The 20543-nt window shown below is 47.0% G+C and overlaps 1 protein-coding gene across 10 annotated transcripts in view; it reads left to right on the forward strand.

Moving 5' to 3' along the window:
* Positions 1 to 20543, forward strand: part of ADGRB2 (adhesion G protein-coupled receptor B2) — a 160342-nt gene that overhangs the window by 12698 nt on the left and 127101 nt on the right. For 7 of the 10 annotated variants that reach the window (XM_083511556.1, XM_083511558.1, XM_083511560.1 and 4 more), the window contains exon 1: positions 4561 to 4620. The exons of the other annotated variants lie outside the window; for them this stretch is intronic. In XM_083511556.1, coding sequence (XP_083367682.1) covers positions 4576 to 4620 — 45 coding nt within the window. In that variant the 5' untranslated portion in view covers positions 4561 to 4575. Of the gene's footprint in view, positions 1 to 4560; positions 4621 to 20543 lie in introns of those variants that run through there. 10 annotated transcript variants of the gene reach the window in all.

Genomic DNA, 20543 nt, shown 5'->3' on the forward strand with positions numbered 1-20543 from the left:
GTCTGAATGCAAAACAGGATTATGAGTTCCAAATTGCATTGTGATGTCTCACTGCTTGAGGGAGGTATTATTGTGCTCTACAACTTTCTTGGCTCCTTCCTTGGGGCTTGAGCTGGCTTCCAAACTTCAAATGGAGAATTTCCCCCAGAATTTGCAATTCTCATACCTCTGTGTTCGAGGCAGATACTATTTTGCTAAGGTTCAAGTTTTGCAAGCAAACAGGGGGCTGGCATACTGCCAGATTAGACCAAAATATTGCTGTGCTCATGCCTCCCCTGCCTCCAATAGCTCTTGCATACTTTGGCTAGAAATGGCCCCAGAGGTCTAGTAAAACCCCAAAGGAGGATCATTTGCTAACAACAATTAGCCCCAACGAGAGCAGACAGAGGTTGGCCAAGCGCCCCTTCTAACTGTCGCTTGGGCTGCTTTGGCATCACTGAGAGAGAGTCTGAAGCATGAAAAGCAAAAATGGAGGTTTCCCAAACACAAGGAGTGAATGTGGTAGTGAGGACATCTCTTCTTCGCATCTGTGGGAAGAAGAGAGGCAAAACTATTAAGGATGGCCTGAAAAATGAGTCCAAAGCCTTAAAGTGGAAGAACATGTAAGGCCACATCATCTTAAAAAAGGAAACATATCCTGCTTCCAGTCTGCTAACCACCAAGGCATACAGGTGTCTTTCAAATACTCTTTAAGTTGTGCAGGTTCCCTTGGAGGGAAGACTCACTTCAGAATCTAGAGCAGTTGCACTCTTGGACAGCAATAGCCCCAAAGGGACGTCCAAAGATGTTAGGAAGAGGTGCAGATCAGCCGAGTAGTAGTAGTAGTTATTGTCCCTTCTCTGTTCATCAAACAGTCAGTCTGATGACCAGGGAGAGAGTGGATGGCAGGTCCATCAATTAGTGCACTGCGCTCTTCCCAATTATTATTACTTCATTTCCCCCTATGGTCACTGAAATTGGTGGGGTCACGGTAGAGCCACCAAGCTCAAGGTTTAGTGCCCTTGCCTTAAGGTATACTACACCTAAGACATGTACAGCTTTAAAGGTACTCAACAACACTTTGAATTGTGCACTGAAACAGATGGATAACCACCAAGGCAGCTGTTGCAGAATTAGTGCAACACATGTGCGATCACCAACATCCTTGCATCTGCATACTGGAACAGCTGAAGCTTTTTGAGGCTTTTCCATGGAGAATGTGTTTCAGTCATCCACCCTGGACGTAACTGTGGAGGCTTATGTTCCTATGGTCAAGATGGATGAGTGCAGCTAGCTCAACAGCTTCAGCTGGCCAAAAAGCACTCCTGGATGGAGTCGCCAGCTGGCCATCCAGGTGTAATGCCTCCTCCAGTGTGATCCAGCGTGTCTTGTAAATTTAGTGCATCTTCACAGGGAATGAAAGGAGGATTTTGAGTCTTTTGCTATACACTTTTGACTGCAGCCATCGTCAAGAGGTCCAGGGGCCTTAAAAACTTCCTGGTGAACATTGTAGACCATGGTTTGGATCCAGCTAAGTTTGACAGCAGTGACCAGGCTTAGTTGCTGATGGGTCTTCTTGCTGGTCAGGAGGTACAATTCCTTGCTGATCCCACAGAAGTCAGGTGTGTAGCTTCCTCATACCTGATACAGACAGACCAGGCTTCTAGATAGCTCCTTGCTTGGTCTCCCGTGATGAATACATTTTGTCTCCAGGTGACCAGGAATCAAAAGCTTTGTGAACGCTTTGTCCCAACTCCCTGGTCACAAATGACCAAACTTGGGGATGTGTGGCCCTATGGATTATTCAAAATGATGATAGGCTGGTCTTTACCATGGCCATTCTTAGAAGATGGCACAAAACTTTAATTGGTGTGGGTCTTGCATTTTACTCCTCAATGTGTGTGGGTGAGATTGACGTAGCGCTGCAGTATCTCTGCCTGCCTCTCTTCTCCTCTGCCCTCCAAGCCGCTGCTGCTCCTTCCTTTCTTCTGTGAGACACCCTCACAGAAGTCATTCAGTCACTTCTAGCTTTGGGGAACGAGAAGCTTTGTCTGGCTTTTCTTTTCTCTTTTCTTTCTTTTCTGCCCTTAATTGAAATTCTGTGAAGTCTCTCTGAATTATAATCAGGTCTTTGAGGAATTGCCCTATCTTCCTGTTGCTACTATGATGTTATCAGGAAAACATCTATACCCTTTTGAAGAAATCGGTCTTCTGATGGAAGAGCAGAGGAGGAGCCGTTCTCCGGCATTACGGAGCTTAAATTCTGCTTTCAAGGTAAAAATTGTGGGGATGTCCTTTTCCACAAAGCCAAAACATGGGACTCTCCTTTTTTCCTCTGCAAAACATACAGTCCTTTACTGAAAACATCACCCACAGAGGGGAATCCAGCAACAGCAGTTGTGTTGTGGCCCCAGACCAGGACTCCATGAAGCCAGAGTCCTCTGGCAGCTGCAACTCCAAGGAGAAGCTGGATCTTCTTCTTGGTCCATCCTGTGCAGGTCTGTGGGCACAGGAGCCTCACCTGAGAAGGCATCTCTGCTGCTAAACACCAGTGCCTGGTCCACAGACTCCTCAGGGGACCATGATAGGGCCCCAAGGAGAGAGCCCCACATTTGAAAAACACATTGCCCTGAAGGAGGCAACAGCAGCACAACATGTTGAAGAACCCAGCTAAGCACCCAACACACCCTAAAGCAGCCTTCACCAACCTGGTGCCTTCCAATTTTTTGGACAACAACTCCCATCATCCCCAGCCAATGCAGAACGTGCCGGATGGCTGATCCATCCCAATTCAACAGCTTCAAAAATACCTTAAAAACATCAACAACTGGATAATTCCAAAACATGCTTTCTAGTGTTGGTCAGCAAGAGTCCCTTGGAAGCTCACAAAGAGGTGGTGGCTACCCCACCATTTATTCCCAGCATCTAATCATTTTGTAGTCTGCCTCCCTAAGTGGAGGCTCAATTCAGCTGCTATGGTTAAAAGCCTTTGACTTGACCCATCTTTCATTAATTCCTCCGAGCCTTCTTTTTAAAAGCTGCATCTGTTAACATTGCTGTATTATTTTTTGATCCTCCTCCTCCACCTCCAAGGAACTCATGGCAGAAAACATGGTTCCCTCCTGCCATTTTTATCACCACAATTGCCTTGTGAGGTGGGTTAGACTGACAGATGGTGACTGGCCTAGGCTTGCCTAATGAATTTTATAGCTGTATGGAGAACTGAGCTGTGCTTTCCTGATCCGAGTCCAATACTCTAAGAAGTTGATGGAGTTCATCTCCCATCAGTCTCAGCCAGCCTAGGCAATGATCATGGATGGTGGGAGCAGCAGGTTCCTTTCCTCTGCTTCAGGCCACTACACCACGCTATTCCCCATTGCCAACCTGGTGCTCTCAAGCCAGCACAGCCCACGCCTGGAGGGCACCAGGATGACAGCACCTGAACTAAGTCAACATTTTATTGAACAACATGCCTTTTGGCACGTTGAAAAATGTCTGGTCTGTGGGATAGTCCTGCTGATAGCTCTTTCCTGGAGGCTGTGCACAGGAATCCTGGGTTCCACCGCCCAGCTGGGGAGGCATCTGCAGCTTGGCTTTGGGATTATGAGATGGGGAAGCTGGATTGCAGTGGGCCAGCTTTTCTGCAGCAGAGCGCTCCCTTATTCTCACACACCCCCTTGCCGGCTGCTGCTGAGTGAGATAATGAACATTCTAAACAAAGGCTAATTGTCTTATAACTGCGCCTGCCTCTCTTGGCTGCGGAAAAAGACCTCACAGGCTCCCCTCTGCCTGGTAAATGACTGGATTGGGGCTGCGGAAAAGGCAGCGAGGGGCATCACTGTCTCCCGGTGCTCAGTTCTGCTGCTGCTTGTGATGCAACTGTCTGGTGCTACTAGGGAGGGAGGAAGAGTTTTGTCGGTTTGTATTTTAGAGCAGAGAAGAGGGAACTAGCAGCCCCATCCCAGATGGTGTTGGGCTTCAGCTTCCATCATCCCTAACCATTATTGGCCGTGTTGACTGGGGCTCATGGGAATTGGAGTTCCAAGAGGAAGGGTCATAGCTCAGTGGTAGAGCAACTGCCTTGCATGCAGATGGCAGCATCTCCAGGTAGAGCTGTTAAAGATTTCTCCCTGAAATCCTGGAGAGCTGCTGTCAGTCTGTGTAGACAATACTGAGCTGGATGGACCAATGGTCTGATTCATCACAAAGCAGCTCTCTAACATCTGGAGTGCCAGCGGTTCTCCGCCTTTGCCTTAAAGGACTCTGACCTCATTGGCTGGCTTACATGCAGATTGGAACATATTTCTCCAAAATCTGTGGTGCAGGTTTGGTGGGAAAACATGTATAGAATTGTAGAGTTGGAAGGGATCCTGGGGTCATCTAGTTCAACCCCCAGCAATGCAGGAATCTCCATTCAAGCATATGTACCAATGTGTAATTTCTGGGGAATATTTCTACAAAAATGCTTATTTTAGGGAATATGTCTAAAAAAACCTGCATATTTTAGAGGAAGAACATGTGGAAAATTAGATATTGGGGGTTGTTCATTGGAAACAAGATGGACTACATCTGTGTCTGAGCATGTGCTAAACTGACATGGAATGGAAAGAAGCTGATCTGCACTACCAAGAGCAATTGAACGTAAGTGAGTGGATATGCATAAATCTGGATTAATAAGCAAGGCTCTGGGGTGCAAGGGGCTGCGTTATTGAAGTGAGATGACTTTTGTTTCCTCACCAATCCTGAAAAATGTTGGGATCTTTTTAGTCTTTTAAGTGAAATTGAGGCTTTTGAAGCCCATGATGGTCAGATGCCTGCTTCCGTTCCCACTACCTTTTCCAGTTCTTCCTGGCATAAACGTTTTTACAAAGGTGGCTGGCAATGCAGAACATCTGCTTCTTTACTTGCCTGGGTTCTTGTGGGGTAAGCAGATGAGCAAATCCTCCTGCTTCTGATCCCCTCTTTGCTGCATCTTCCCTTTGGGGTAACTTCACAACGGGGGAAGCTCAGAGCACATTAAACGGCTTACAGCATCTTAACCAGCCGTTAAGCGATTAAAAGCCCATGTAAAACACTTTGCTTGGCGGCTTAGGCTGGGTTCATGCATGCAAAGGGATGAGGTGGTAGAGGCCTGTGGCGGATAGAATGGACTGTACCACTTCAGACTGCAGGCAGGGAATCATATTTTTAAATGCACCCCAGCAGTTTTCTTTTAAATCACTACTAGTAGAAAAACAACGGTTTAGCAAGGGATAAGGTAGGATAGCATCTTTCCCCTGGTGTCTTTTCTTTTCTTTTCCTTCCTTCTCTTTCCATGCAAAAATATTGGGGTGGTGCACCAAAAACCAAAACCAAAACCAAAACCTGAACACCAAATTTAAAACACTAAAAGTACATGAAATCCATCTGTACAACCAATACGGATGTTCTCTGTAAACATGAATCTTCAAAAATGTCATTTTGCACCTGTGTTCTTGCCCTAAATGTAGTTTATGTATTCAGAAGAACTGAGTGGTAAAAGTTTTTCCTTCTCCGAAGGCAAAATATTGAATGTCTGAATACAAGGAGGGCCTATAGGTAGGAAATACCTATATCTCAGGGAACCTCAGCCTCTTACTCATTTGGTGGTGGTGGTGGTGGTGGTTGTTGTTGTTGTTGTTGTTGTTATTATTATTATTATTATTATTATTATTATTATTATTAGCCACCCACTGGCTTCTGGGTTTTCCCCAAAGCACTGTTGCAGGTGTTCAAACTCTCCCCTGCACCCCTGAGCACTAGACACTTGTGCTGGAAAAAATGGTTGAATGCTTGTGACTGAGCAGATTTGAGGTGACCCAGTTACCTTAATGTTGGAGAGGTGAAGGAAACAAATAACAGGCACTGAGAGCCAAAGCCTGATGCTGCTTCCCTGCTGAGGGTGATGGGTCTTGCAGTCTCAATATGGGACCTTCTCAGCATTTGCCCCAGCTGTTTGTCTCCAGTTAAACATCAGGAAGAACTTTCTGTCAGTGGGATTGAATACCTTTTTAAAAAACAGAAGTTGGATGGCCATTTGTCAGGGATTCTTTAGCCGAGATTCTTGCATTGCAGGGGGTTGGAATAGATGACCCTTGTGATTCCTTCCAACCCTATGTTTCTGTGTCTTTGATTCCATGATTCCTTACGCTCTCCAAGGCGGCAGGACCCTGGAGCAGTGAGCATTTGACTCAGGTGCTCAGAAAGGCACAGCCTTTTCCAGGTCTAACTTTGGGATGCAGCAAATTCTTCTGCAGCTGCTTATGGGAATTACTCTTGCCCCGCCTTTTGCACAGCAGAAGCTCCTTTTGCAAAGTGGCTTTTTAATCATTTGGAAACATTTCAGGCAACCCTTCCTCCTTCACTCCCCCTCTGCCCCCCTCCCCCAACTTGTGCTTTCGTGCTGATCATCCCAGTGGGCGCCTGGGGCGAGTTTCTCAAGTGGACGACCATGATAATTTCTTAACAGGGTGACCAAGAACAGAATATTATCTCGTTACAGTTCACGGCGTCTCCTCGTAAAAATAGAACCAGTAAAAAGCATGGCTTGTACTGCCTGTTTATGAGCTTGTACTTTGGCCGTGTCCTCCATCAGGCAGGACGTCTCTCAGAGGCGGCCATCGTCACCCTGGGAGGAAGGGGAGGGGGCAGGAGGGGCAGAGAAGAGGCAGCACAGCCCTGAAAATGGAAAAAAATTCTGAGAAGTGCAGATTTCAAAGGATTGCTGTGTTTCTGTTATGTTTTGGACGGTTTTGCATTAAAATGTGATCCAAATCGAATTTCTCCCCCAGTGATAGCACAGGCTTTTCTGGCTGTTTTGGAAACGGGGACAGGTGAACTCTTTATGGCCTCCTCCCCACCTCACCTAATTACTTTGTTGTTTAGTCGTTTAGTCATGTCTGACTCTTCATGACCCCATGGACCAGAGCACGCCAGGCAGTTCTGTCTTCCACTGCCTCCCACAGTTTGGTCAAACTCATGCTGGTAGCTTCGAGAACACTATCCAGCCATCTCGTCCTCTGTCGTTCCCTTCTCCTTGTGTCCTCCATCTTTCCAGGGAGTCTTCTCTTCTCATGAGGTGGCCAAAGTATTGGAGCCTCAGCTTCACGATCTGTCCTTCCAGTGAGCCCTCAGGGCTGATTTCCTTCAGAATGGATAGGTTTGATCTTCTTGCAGTCCATGGGACTCTCAAGAGTCTCCTCCAGCACCATAATTCAAAAGCATCAATTCTTCGGCGATCAGCTTTCTTTATGGTCCAGCTTTCACTTCCATACATCACTACTGGGAAAACCATAGCTTTTACTATACAGACCTTTGTTGGCAAGGCAATGTCTCTACTTTTTAAGATGCTGTCTAGGTTTGTCATCACTTTTCTCCCAAGAAGCAGGTGTCTTTTAATTCTGTGGCTGCTGTCACCATCTGCAGTGATCATGGAGCCCAAGAAAGTAAAATTTCTCACTGCCTCCATTTCTTCCCCTTCTATTTGCTTTTGAGCTTACTTGAGTGAGGCGGAAGGTTGCAGGAATATCCTTTTGCCTTCAAGGATGCAGGAATATCATTTTGCTGGGTTTAAAAAAGGGAATCAGGCCCCTTTGAACATTTGCCTTAAAATATTGAAGCCCCTCATAGGGAAGGATTGATGTTTGACTCACTGATCAAAGGGCAGATTCTGTTTATGCTGGCTGGCCAGGAAGCTTCTTTGAGGTGCAAACTTGAAAGGCGGTTGCTGAAAGCCACGCATGGGTGGCCATGACTTCCGGCCCTCATCTTCTAGTTTTGGCTCCTGAAGGTGCTTTTTCTTGTGGTTGCTTTTTCATACGTGGCATAGGTGGGGGCTGAAAGCCACCTCAGTGGATAACCATGACCTTCATTCTCCACACTCTTACTAATTTGATTGTGTGGAAGAGACTCTGGGGAGGAGGAGTCCTAGTGGGCACTGGGAAGGTGGGAACCATCAGGCACCACCAGAGCTCTGCAGATCTGTAGCAAGATAATTTTATCTGTATAAGATAATTATTAGCTAGTTATGACTGAGCATAGTTTAAAAGTCCCTGCCCTGCTTATGATGAAGTGCTAACAAAGAAATCCCCTCTCCCCCAGCCCTGCTGCTCTCTCAACCACTTATGGGTTTTGAAGGAAGTAAAGCTCATCTAATTCTGTAATTTTTCATAGAGCCAGGTTCATAGACAGGTTTTGATGAGACTAGCTCAGTTTCTCCAGTGTTTTTGCACGTGCCTAGATTAAGAACGGATGTATCTGTCAATTTCATTTTCCTTCAGTTTCTTGTTTTTCTAGTCTTTGGTACAGTTCCTCACATAATCTTCAAACAAGTTGTCAACACTTTAGACCACATTTCTTCTAATTTTTGTATGCAATATTGCCTAAAATGCACACTTTTTGCAATATTCTCTCTTTGCAAGATCTGGAGAAGTATGAATTTCAGAGGGTAGTTGCATTTTAGGCCAACTTTCATTAAAAGGGGAACCAAATGGACTTTCTCTCACTTGTCCACTGAGTTTTGCCAGTTTAGGAGAAACTTGCCTTGCCTTCTTGGATGTCACATTTGAGGAATTTCAGTGGAAGAGTAAAACAGTTTTTACAAGTCAAACACAATTCACCTGAAGGTGTCTGGGCAGCCCTAACATTTGGGTTGTATCTACCCTTTCAAGCAGGGGCAAAGTACCTCTGTTTTGCAGTGACCACCCTGAAATCGCAATGGGGAGTCAGCTACTTCTGTGGGTCCACCTGTACCAAGAAGAAGTATTTTACTGCTAGAGTTCGTGAGGGCAGGTGCTGCTGCAGACACACACACACACACACACACACACACACACACACACACACACAAACACACACAAGCTTAATTGGTAAGGTGAGGCAGCATCACTTGCATCAGTGTGACACAAGGGGGCGCTGTGCTGCAGACTTTGATGAAACAATTAATGACTGCTTTCTTTGACTTTTTGAATTTAAAGAATTCACAGGACCACTGCCGTATTGAAAGCAGTTAACTTTCCCAATTGCTTTTGCACCTTCAGCTTTTGTTTTGTTCCTTTTGTTATGAGTTTGCTCCTGCCTCCTGCTTCAGAGCCAGCTAGAAGCTTCTTGCATGTCTGTCCTCGCCAACTTGGTGCTTTCCAGATGCTTTGGACTACAACTTCCATCTGCCCCAGCCACCATGAGAACTGTAGTCCAAAACATCTGGAAAGCACCAGGGTTGGGAAAGTGTGATGCATCTTCTCTTGCCAATTCTGACCATGATCTGGACAGAAATCTCATGGTGAAAGCCATTCAGGTATGGGTGTTTTTACCTGTTAGGACTCTTTTGAAGCAGGCATGTGGAGAAGGGTCAAACTGCATGCAGAAGGTCTCAGGTTCCATCACCTGGGAGGGCCAAGAAAGACCCTCTTCTGAGGTCCTGCAGAGCCACTTGCATTCATTGCAGAGTTACAGACGATGCTGAGCAACACAAGGGAAATTCCTCTGCAGTAAAACAAAATAACATCTTAATGTCTGCTTTGGGAAAGGGATGTAGGGGACATGCTTTGCATGCAGATGACCCCTGGGTTCAGTGTTGACTATGTTGAGCTGGATCAGGGTGGTGGACCGTTTCTCATGGAGAGTTCACTCTTGGCTAACTGTTTGTCAGTGGGGGTGTGGTCACCTCCTTCTCTCTCTCTCTCTCTCTCCTGCTCACACAGCTCTCTCTTCAGCTGTGGGGTAGGAGATAGCCAGGAGAAGAGGCCTCTCTTCCTCTCCTCTGCAGGGGAAAGCACGCAGTTGATCGCTCCAGTGATTCTCAAGCGACAGTAGTGATTGCTGATCACGCTTAGGAGAAAGCAGAGCGCTTGGCCGCCTACTTCCACCTCAGCACCCCCATCTGCTTGGAGTTTCCTGAGCACCAACGACAATAACCAAGCACTCAGGGAAGACTGGAGCGCAGTAGCTCAGCTGCTACTTGGAGTTCTCCGCTGCCACCAATGACTTCCACTCCGATGGTCTCGGGGAAGGTGAGGGGAGGGGATTCCACTCCCCACACTTCAGCAGCCACTGGCTACTGCACAGATGGCGCTTTTCAATGGTTTTATTATACTAGCACTGAAAGGAAATGTGGTAGGGGGCTGGCAGGCCACTGGAAATGGCTTGGGGGGGAGAGAGCAGGAGATCCCCCAGCCTTGAGTGAGATGGTGAGTGGCCTGACTCTGTATGAAGCACCTTCTCGTGTTCCTTCTGCTTCATTGGCTTACTTGGTGACTGCACAGCCAGTGTGTGGACTCATCCTATTGGCAAGTGGGGTGCCTGTCTGTGGCATTATAACCTGTGCTGGACCATTCACATAAACCAGCCTTTGATGCTGAAGTTGCCAATGGCGTGCGATCACCAGCCCTTAGTGGTTGGCAGCTGAATGTGTGAATGGAGTTCCATTTTTTAAAGATAAAGCATGGGCATTCTCTGGACAGGAGGCTTGGCCCACAAAGGTATATCAACCACCAGATTTATCATCCCTTGACGACTCATGGCTGAATGTGTGAATGGAGTGCAACTCCACTGCAATGCCTCAAGGCAATGTGAGGAGATAGGAAATTTTCAGCTGTGGTAATGTAGGAAGGCATTGATTTCCATTCCATCCATCTGTGTCATGAGCAGTGCTGTTTCTGTTCTGCTGCAATATGGCTTCATCTCACTGTCTTCTATGGCAGAATTTGCATAATTACATTATCCGTATGTTATTCCACAGCATTTCAAGTCAAAGGCCATTCATTTCATAGCAAAGGAAAAGCAGTGCAAATGGAGGAAACACCATCAATCAGAAGGTGGTGGACTTCTTTGGTGGTTTTAAAGCAGAGGTTGGATGGCCGTCTGCCATGGATGCTTAGCTGAGATTCCTGCATTACAGGGGTTGGACTAGATGACCCTTGGGTCCCTTCCAACTCTACAATTCTATTATCTTAATTATGCCTCATTTGCCAACACAAAGCAGCAACAGCAGCATATACTGATCATACTTGCTGGATTAATTTCCATTCTGGACATGGGACAAATAAGTGGCCATCCTCAATTTTCACTCTTGTTTTCACTTGCATTGGAATTATTTGACATCCCTAATTGTTCATGCATGTTGTCTTTGTCCATGGATCAAACATATCCATTCTGAAGGAAATCAGCCCTGAGTGCTCACTGGAAGGACAGACCGTGAAGCTGAGGCTCCAATACTTTGGCCACCTCATGAGAAGAGAAGACTCCCTGGAAAAGACCCTGATGTTGGGAAAGATGGAGGGCACAAGGAAAAGGGGACGACAGAGGACGAGATGGTTGGGCAGTGTTCTCGAAGCTACAAACATGAGTCTGACCAAACTGCGGGAGGCAGTGGAAGACAGGAGTGCCTGATGTTCTCTGGTCCATGGGGTCACGAAGAGTCGGACACGACTAAACGACTAAACAACAACAATTGTTCATAGTAGCATTTATCATTTTGATGACTTTTCACACTTGCAAGGCATCACTCGTTGAAGGGTGGAGCATCCACTGGGGAGGCAGTCTCAGTTTTTGCCCAGGACTGACTTTCTCCCATGAAATGGTGACTCTTAAGGGACTGCATGTCTCTTAACTGTGAAATGGCTGCAGTGCAGACCTGGCGAAAGCACCACGCCTTTATTTCACAGCTGGGACAAGGGCCAGCTATGAGCTGCCCAGCAGAAAGGTGGGATAAAATTTAATAAGAATAGTAATGTCCTTTCATGGGGTGCCTGCCAAATAATAATAATAATAATAATAATAATAATAATAATAATAATAATAATAAATTTTATTTATACCCCGCCCTCCCCACCCAAGACTGGTCCCAGGGTGGCTAACAACTAATAATAAAAACAAGTTGATTAAAATACAACTTAAAAACAAGATTAAAATACAACATTAAAACATTAAGATGCAGCCTCTTCACAGGAGGAAAAAGGAAAAAAGAAAGAGGGGGAGGGAATCAAATTGATTCTAAGCCAAAGGCCAGGCAGAACAACTCTGTCTTACAGGCCCTGCAGAAGGAAATCAGATCCCACAGGGCCCTGGTTTCATGAGACAGAGTGTTCCACCAGGCTGGAGCCAGTGTTGAAAAGGCCCTGGCTCTGGTTGAGGCTAATCTAACTTCCTTAGGGCTTGGGACCTCTAGGGTGTTGCTATTTATGGACCTTAAGGTCCTCCGTGGGGCATACCGGGAGAGGCACAGCTGTCTCATACAGGAATTGAACCTACAACCTTGGTGTTACCAGCATCACGCTCTAACCATCTGAGCTATCCAGGGCGAAGGCATGCATGGTTAAGGGTTAAGCTGCCACTATTTTACTTTAGAAAATGCCTACCATTATGACCTACCAAAAGATCACAAAAGCGTGAACAAGCTTTTGAGTCCACCAGGGGTCTTTCTCAGTCTGGATGTTGAGCAAAATGTGTAGGTGAGAGCCAGCAAGAAGCTGGCTTAGTACACTCCTGCCATCATCTCTGCCCTGATCAAACTCTGATTTCTGTTTCTTAGAAGCAACTGGGAGGGGGTGCGTGTTGTTGTCACAAAGAGGGTCTGCACTTCAGAACTTATCCGCTCCGCCACTGCCTCTGAAGCCTGGGAGCGGCCTTTCATAGGATGTCCCCACCTGACCCGCCGCTTTGCTGTGCAGCTCACAGCTGTTGGGGGTGCAAGGGAGGGTGTGTGTGATGGAGAAAGCTTCCCCTGCGGAGGGCAGCTGAGTCTTTAATGGAGGCTTTAAAAATATCAACAGGAAATTAGTCCCTGGCACCCCCCTCCTGCTCTTTCTTGTCAGCCGGCTCTCCATTATCGCAACAAAACAGTCGCCTTTTTTTCTGAAAGCTTGCGCTGGGCTGGGATCTCTCTCTGCCTCTCAGTAGTTGTTTGCCTCTGGCTTTGAGAGCTGATGGGGGATTAATAGGAGGGGGATGCTGTGGGGAGCAAGGCGGAGGGGTGCTTGCCTTCAGCCCTCAGCGGGTTCATGCAGAGAGGGCTTACGTGCCTGTCTCGGAGCGACTGCACCATTTGGCAGCCTGCCGTGTGTGTGTGTGTGTGTGTGTGTGTGTGTGTGTGTGTGTGTGTCTTGGGCAAACGGCAAGGGAGATTGAGAGCTTTGCATCAAGGTAATTGAGCTTCCGTGCCGGGAGAACTGGGATTCTGTAGAACTCCGAAACCGCTGTTCAGCTTGGCATGATGTCTCTTATTTTGCATAATGTCCGGTTTCTGCCATTTCAATATAATAATGATTACTCTTTATTATTCTGCTCTTCTGCTTAATGTACCCGGAGTGACACACAGCCATATAACCAACAATGTTTCTCTTCCTAGATTTGAGCATGACTTTGTTGTGAGACTCTCTTTCGTAAACTGCTTTGCGAACCTCTCAGGGCCTTAAAGTAGGACCTGAGTATGCTGAATGGATAACTGGTGTCGGTAAAATACTGTCACAGATCCAGGGTAACAGAGTTTGGGGGTGCACCCATAACTGCCAGAGTTAGGGAATGTTGGAAATTAATATGGTGGTACCTCTGGTTACGTACTTAATTCGTTCCAGAGGTCCATTCTTAACCTGAAACTGTTCTTAACCTGAAGCACCACTTTAGCTAATGGGGCCTCCCACTGCTGCCGCACCATTGCTGTGTGATTTCTGTTCTCATCCTGAAGCAAAGTTCTTAACCCGGGGTACTATTTATGGGTTAGCGGAGTCTGTAACCTGAAGTGTATGTAACCCGAGGTGCCACTGTGCATGGTAGAATTTAGATAATATGTGGAGTATTGAAGGGAAGATGCCAGGGCTGGTCTGAGACAGACGCTGATAAGAATGATAAGTCATTAATGGAAGCAAGTCATTAACCCCTCAGTGAAAACCATCAACCGGGTAGGAGGCTCCACTGGGTGAGGGCAGGAGGCTGCCAAGGTGATGGGGGATGTGCCTATAGGGAAAAGGTGTCATTTTACACAAGGCTTCAGTTTTTTCTGGCAAGGGCCTTTGGGAAGGAGAAGGGTGGAGCCACAACTCAAGGCAGAGGCCATGCAGGGCAGAACCATCTTGGCAGGTTGGGACAGAGGCACTGAGAAGTTGTGCAGGATGCTTGGACTCCAGTGTTGCACTGCTCTGGGGAACAAGCCCCTCTTGAGATGTAATGCTCTGAACTCTCTCCAGGGCAGACCCAGGTGTAAATATGTGTACAAGAAACCATATTTCTTAAAGACACTACTCTCCACTGTGCCTTGATTTCCCATAGAAAACAGAACCCTAGGTGAGCACCTGGAACCCTTAGGATCTTGTGCAGCTATTTGGTGGAGATTGGGGTGGGATGCAGCAATAATTATCCGGTTTTGGGGGACAGGCCAGGTCCCCATCAGGCCACCAGAAATCTCAGCTGACCTTTCTCTCTTCCACCTGAGAGATTAGCTGGCAAAGAATCACAGAATTGTAGAGTTGGAAGGGAACCAAAGGGCCATCTAGTCCAACCTTTGCAATGTGGGAATCACAGTATCGCCTCCACTCATTTTTCCTGCTTTTTAAAAGGGTTCTGAGATCTTTAGGGAGCTGAATTTTGCATCAGGGCCACGTTCTGTGCACAGAATCCTGGCCCATGCACAGCCCTAATTGTAGTGGCAAGGGATCCTCAGAGCCCATGCTGCAGCCAAGATGCTTATGAACCTCCAGCCACCAAGCCTCCCTCCCTGGCAATGCCTGTGTTGCTTCACTCAAGGCACCTTCCTCCTGCACCTTTTCCTGTGCAGTGTGCTGCTGTCTATCAGTATTCTAAGCCTTGCATTGCATCCCTCCCTGGGCAGGTATAAGGGGATTGTTCCTTGTGATCCAGGCTGTGTCAGATGCCTTTTGCCTCATGCAGTCCCCAGAGTTCCGTTGCTCCAGACATCAAAGGCAAAGGGGATCAAGGAATGTAATGGCTGCAATTGCAGGCATAAGTGACATTTCAGCATCAGACCAGATTGTGCCTTGCACCCATCCTGGGGGAGTGGCCTGTTGAACGCCTCTTGATCCCCTGGGTCCCCTGAGGGAATAGGCACAAATGGGACTCAACAAGAGAGTGCATGAACCCTGGCTATAGCCTTTGTTGCAGACAAAACAACAAACATTACAATCACTATAATATCAAGTGCAGTAGTGTATAAATGAAGCAAACAGTTGCAAAATAATACAATTCAATAATTGGAATCCCTGGGGTGATACAGTATCTGACGTTGTCTCAAAATACAGTGCACAGTAACTGGACAATTCAGATACTTCAGCACCACCTAGCCTGGACAGCTGCCCAACCTCTGGAGAGCAACAAGTCAGCCACCCCTGGTGTAGGTTTTAGTTGCAGCTGGTTAGGAGGAGGCAAATAATGGCAAGGGAGTAAAGGGGATCCCTCACCCCTGTGGCTTTCTCTAGATCAGCCCACTGAGCTACTTGCTCTCGCTTCCAGTTCTCAGGATTGTCTGGGGGAGCTGTGTGTGTGCAACCAGTTGCTGCCTAATGGTCCCATGCGTGTGCTCTGATGGAATCCTGCCATTAAAATAAATAAATTCTAGAGGTAGTGCCAGGCGTTCCATGCCAGATGTTCCCTGAGCCTTGGATAAAGGCTTGCAACTCCTTCACACAGTCCTGTTATCTGACACAAGTTGAGCTTTTTGCACTGGGGTCAATAGCTCTCTTAATATCTGGCTCCTGCTGCAGCTGCACTGCTAATGGGTCTGTCGCTCAGGTGAGAGCTGCTGAGAGAGATCTGGGCATCCTTCCGGCATTCCAGGTCATTGGGAGGAAAGTGTGGAATGAGTCAGCTGCTTGCGCCTGGGGCAGGCTGACCTTCCCCCCCCCTCTCTCTCTGTCTGCCTTGACTGTCTTCTGCAGCTACAGAAGGACTGTCAAATCCTCCTCCCTCTGGTTGGCAAAGGAACCCTGGGATTCTGCAGAGGGGAAACCAGAAGACCTGAATTCTGTGCTCGAAACAAGTGACGTAAATTCGCATCTCATGATTTACATCATTGCATAATTTGTGGGGAGTGTGTAAGGAGAAATTGCACAATTCGGAATGTAGTGTTCAGCGTTGTGTGTGTGTGTTGCAGTGAAGAAGGATTTTGAAAGCCTATTTGGGATGAAGGAACATGCAGAGACAGAGAACCATGCGAGAAGGAGCTATGAGGAGTGGGCTGAGCTAGTGTGGCATAATGGTTAGAGAATTGGGCTAGGATTTTGGAGGCCAGAGTTCAAATCCCTAGTCAGCCATGAAACTCACTGGGTGACTTGGCCCAGCCACCATCTCTCAACCTAACCTACCTCACAGGGTTGTTGTGAGGGCAAAATGAAGAGTGGGAGGGAGGAGAAACATGTATGCCAACTTGAGCAGCTCCAGAGAGGACCCTCCTGAGAAGATGAGAGCAGTGGGGGAGAGGACATGAATGTGTTGCACCAGTGGAACACTTGCCCATGCCACTGTGGATGTCCCCTTTCAAGGAGGTGCACAGAATCCCAGTTTGGTACTGTGCTGCATGATACAGATTAGGCCCTGTGCTGGTTTCCAAATAATTCTCACTGGGATATCTTTTTGGGGTGCATGGGTGGGTACTGTTTTCTGCAACTGCACCCGTGGAGGCAAAGAGCAGCTGGGAGGCAAAAAAAAAAAAAACCCCACACAGGGGCCCACTCTGGATCAGCAGCTCAGCCCAGGACCAGAACTCTGTATTGCTGCTTTCCCTTCAAAATAAAGTGGCTTGGTTTGTTTATTTATGAAATTTCTATTCTGACCTGCCTCCCAAAGGAGCCCAGGGCAGTAAACACAGAAGTGATAAAATGATACAATTATCACATTTTAAACAATTAAAGGCATATAAAAACCAGCTTGTTAAGCATGCTGTTTGAAAAGGATACAGAACCTCCCTGCTTTGAGTCAGCAAGGGGCCTGCATCACCTGCCTTCGGACTGCGTCCTGGGACTCACTTGGATACCTTCCTTTCACCATGGGGTTAGCTGACCCTCTACAGCAAAGGTAGCTTGCCTGTTGCTGGTCTACAACTCCCATCATTTCTGGACCACTGCCCATGCTGACTGCAGGGGCTGATGTGAGCTGGTCATCCATCAACATGGGGAAAGCCACAGGCTCCCCTAATGCTGCCCTATGGGATCCATCTGCTATCATGCTTTGGATATCCACCCCCCCAACCTGGCCAAAGCAGCCCAAAGGCATGTTGAAGGTGGAGCCTGGACCATAGGAGCCAACTCCTAGAGGCTGAGATCCTTCCCCACGCCAATAAAATATTTGAGGGGGCCAGGGGCCCCCTCAAAGTTGATGGGCATTGCCATTCAAATGGTGTAATTGCACAGCGTCGTCTGATTGATTATGTGGAATGGGGCTTATCTGAGCTCCCAATTATTTTATTCTAGTTGCCACCCCCCCCCCGGCCTTGACAAAATGTGGTGGGTTAGAGCAGAGCCTAGGCAGAATCTGGAATGAATGGGCTTTTCTTCCAGTTCTTCCATTTGCAAGGCTGAGGCATCCCAGATTTATAGAATCCCATTAAAAGGCAGCAAATTCTCCATCACTGGCTGTGCTTTTGTTTTTGCCAAGCCCCAGAGCACCTTTGCTCCAACTCTGCTTACCTGACAAAACATGGCTTTGTTGGTTGGATCCATAGCATGCTCGCTGGTGGGCATCTCTGCTTCCCAGCCTACTGAAGATACTGTACTTAGCAGCGAATGCTTTCCTCCGCCTCAGGGAAGTTGTCAGGCTCTTCCCTGCAGCTAACCAATGTCAGGTAGGCCACTGCGTCTTCTTCCTTGACCTCTTTCTCCCCCCTCCACTGTGCAACTCCTTCTCTCACTGGGCCAGAGCAGGGATCAGAGCAGGCAGAAACGATCCTGAGCCATCAGGAGGAATGACTGTCAGAGGCTTGCTCTGTTGGAACTAATTAAAGCAAAGAGACAAGAAGTTGGGAGAAGAGTGCCCTAGGGGAGCATTTTGCTGCCGCTTCCCCCACTTCATGCAGGCCAGCTTGACAGAGTAGAAAGATGGCAGGACATCCGTCTTCGTGGAACAAATTGTGGGGGAGTGGGGTGAGAGAGGGGTCCTCAGCTGTGTGTTGGGTCTAGGGCAGATTTAGACTCAAGACAGGTGTATGGATATATTTGTCAATTTCAATTTAGGACTGTAGGAAGTTGCCTTATACAGAGTCAGCTGGTCTATTCAGCTCAGTATTGTCTACCCTGGCTGGCAGCAGCTCTCCAGGGTCTTAGGAAGGCTCTTTTTCCACCTCTACCTTGGAGATGTCAGAGGTAAAACCAGGCAAAAGCACTTTGCTGTGGACCATCTCAACTTCTCATTTTTCCAAGTGTAAGTTCCGTTGGACACATTTCTGTATTAGTTTGTCATTTTTTAAAATAAATAAATTGTAAGATACACGTTTGTGTGCACACATTTTTGCAAGTAATTTTCCACCAATACAATGGGATATATTCCTTTATGCCCACTTTCTCCTAGTATAATGGTGTATTTTTGTACACTTTTTTGGTTGGAGAACTGCACTGCAAAATTCAGAGAAGTGCAAATTTCAAAGGATGGCTGCATTTCAGTTTATAGATAGATTCAGGAGGTGCGAATTGGGAAGGTTTGCATAAAACCTAAACAGAACCAAATTTCTCCGCCTTCCCTAGCCCAGGACCCCTGCGACCTGTGGCTAAAGATCCACGAGCAAATGATCCTGCTCTGTTCACCAGCCAAGATCCCATCTCAGCCAGGCCAATCCAGAAGCTTCACACTGCCACCAAATTTCAGGAGCTGATGCTGCTCACCCTTGCTTCCTGTGTTGCCTTGCTGAGAAAGTCCTGCATGTCTGCCATGGAATTATGTACAAAAGCCGAGGTTCAATCCCCAGGTTCCCAAAATCTTGGAGATCTGTTGCCAGTCAGTATAGGGAATACTGAGCTAGATGGACCTGTGGTCTGAGTCTGCTTCCTATAACCCGAACCACCAAACTCTCTCTGTTAGTGATGGTTGTTGTTTTAAGCTCCTAGGCAAACAGCACCCAGGGTTTAAAATGTGCATGTACACACACTTACTTTTTTTCTACTTTGGCAGTCCACCCTGAATTGCAAACACTACTGGTTTTTCTGTTCTTTCAGAGCTGCTTTCGGCTTTACTCTGGGAGCAGCAAATCAGCTTTCACGTCAGCACAATAGGTGCGAACGTGAACTTTGCTCAGAAAATCCTAATGGTTATGTATCTCCAACCCTCCATCAGGGCTAATTGTCTGGAAGTTCAGTGGAAATTCTCTCAAGACTAGAGATGGGGAAGAAATTGAGACGGGGAAAACTGAGAAAACCAGAACAGAAAGAGCCATCCATCCCTACTCAGGAGGACAGATACGGTTTTGCTGACTTTAACAAATGCTCCCAAGCAAGCAATGGGTGGGCTGGAGTGATATAGCAGGCAGAGACTTGGATAGAAGACCTGAGTTTAAATCCCTGCAGATGCCAGAGCATTGGTTGACCCTGCATACCCAGGCAGCATCCTTCCCTCCACTTAGCCATACCCTATAGGGTCATTGTGATGATAAAATACAATAGCCCTTTGAACCCCCTTGGGAAAAGTGCTAGATGTAAATGTAACATGAATGTGTGTGTGTTCTTAGCTTTTGCACTAAGAAGTGCAAGTTACTTAGTTGTGATTTCTGCATTGCTGGCAGTTAGATTAGGGGCTTTCCACACTTTCACTTGCCCCATGCCTAGAAAGCAGGGGTCCAAGCAGTTTCCCCCTTGCCCTGCTCCTTTCCTAGGGAAAAACCCGCTCTTTAGTGCTTAATTGGAGCAAACATCAATCCAGCAGAAATCTGAATTGCCATTTGCTCCAATTGAGCTCTAAAGGGCAGTTTCCCCTGGGAGAAAGCAGTGAAACAAGAGGGAGTGTGAGTAAGCCCTAGTTAACCCTTTGGGTCCCTTCCAACTCTACAATTCTATGTTTCTGAGTGAAACTGAATGGTGTGTGTGGTTCCCTCTGCCCATTTTCTGCTCTATAAATTTAGGCGAGTCAAGTGGTAAAGCTTTTCATGGCCTTCACCAGTTCAGGCTGCACATGGTGGTGATGTTGAAATTCTGTATTATACTTCAAAGCAACTGGAATGTTTAATGTTGTCTAAAGCCCCAACTTAGCCAGCAGTCAGGGATGAGAATGGAAGATGAAGTTCCAACAAAACCTGGAAGGTCACAGGTTCTCAATCCTTGGTTCTGCCTTTTCCTTCTCTTTTTTTCTGAAAGGCAGCTGTGAGTTACAGAAAGATGGGGAAAGGGAGAGGGTGGGGTTTGTTTTTTTGCAATGAATCTGCTGACTAGTTTGACCCCATTTCTGTAATTGTCTAAAACCCACAGCAATTTGCACGCACATAGAGCATGAAGATCTTTAGCAACCAACACAAATGTTTTAGACGCCAGCCCTGTACCCATTTCTCTGAATACAAGCCTCATTGAACTCAATGGGACTTACTTCCGAGTAGACATATATAGAATTGCACCTATACAGTCAAA

This window comes from Podarcis liolepis (genome assembly GCF_965112155.1).
Source record: "Podarcis liolepis genome assembly, chromosome: 7".
Classification (NCBI taxonomy): domain Eukaryota; kingdom Metazoa; phylum Chordata; class Lepidosauria; order Squamata; family Lacertidae; genus Podarcis; species Podarcis liolepis.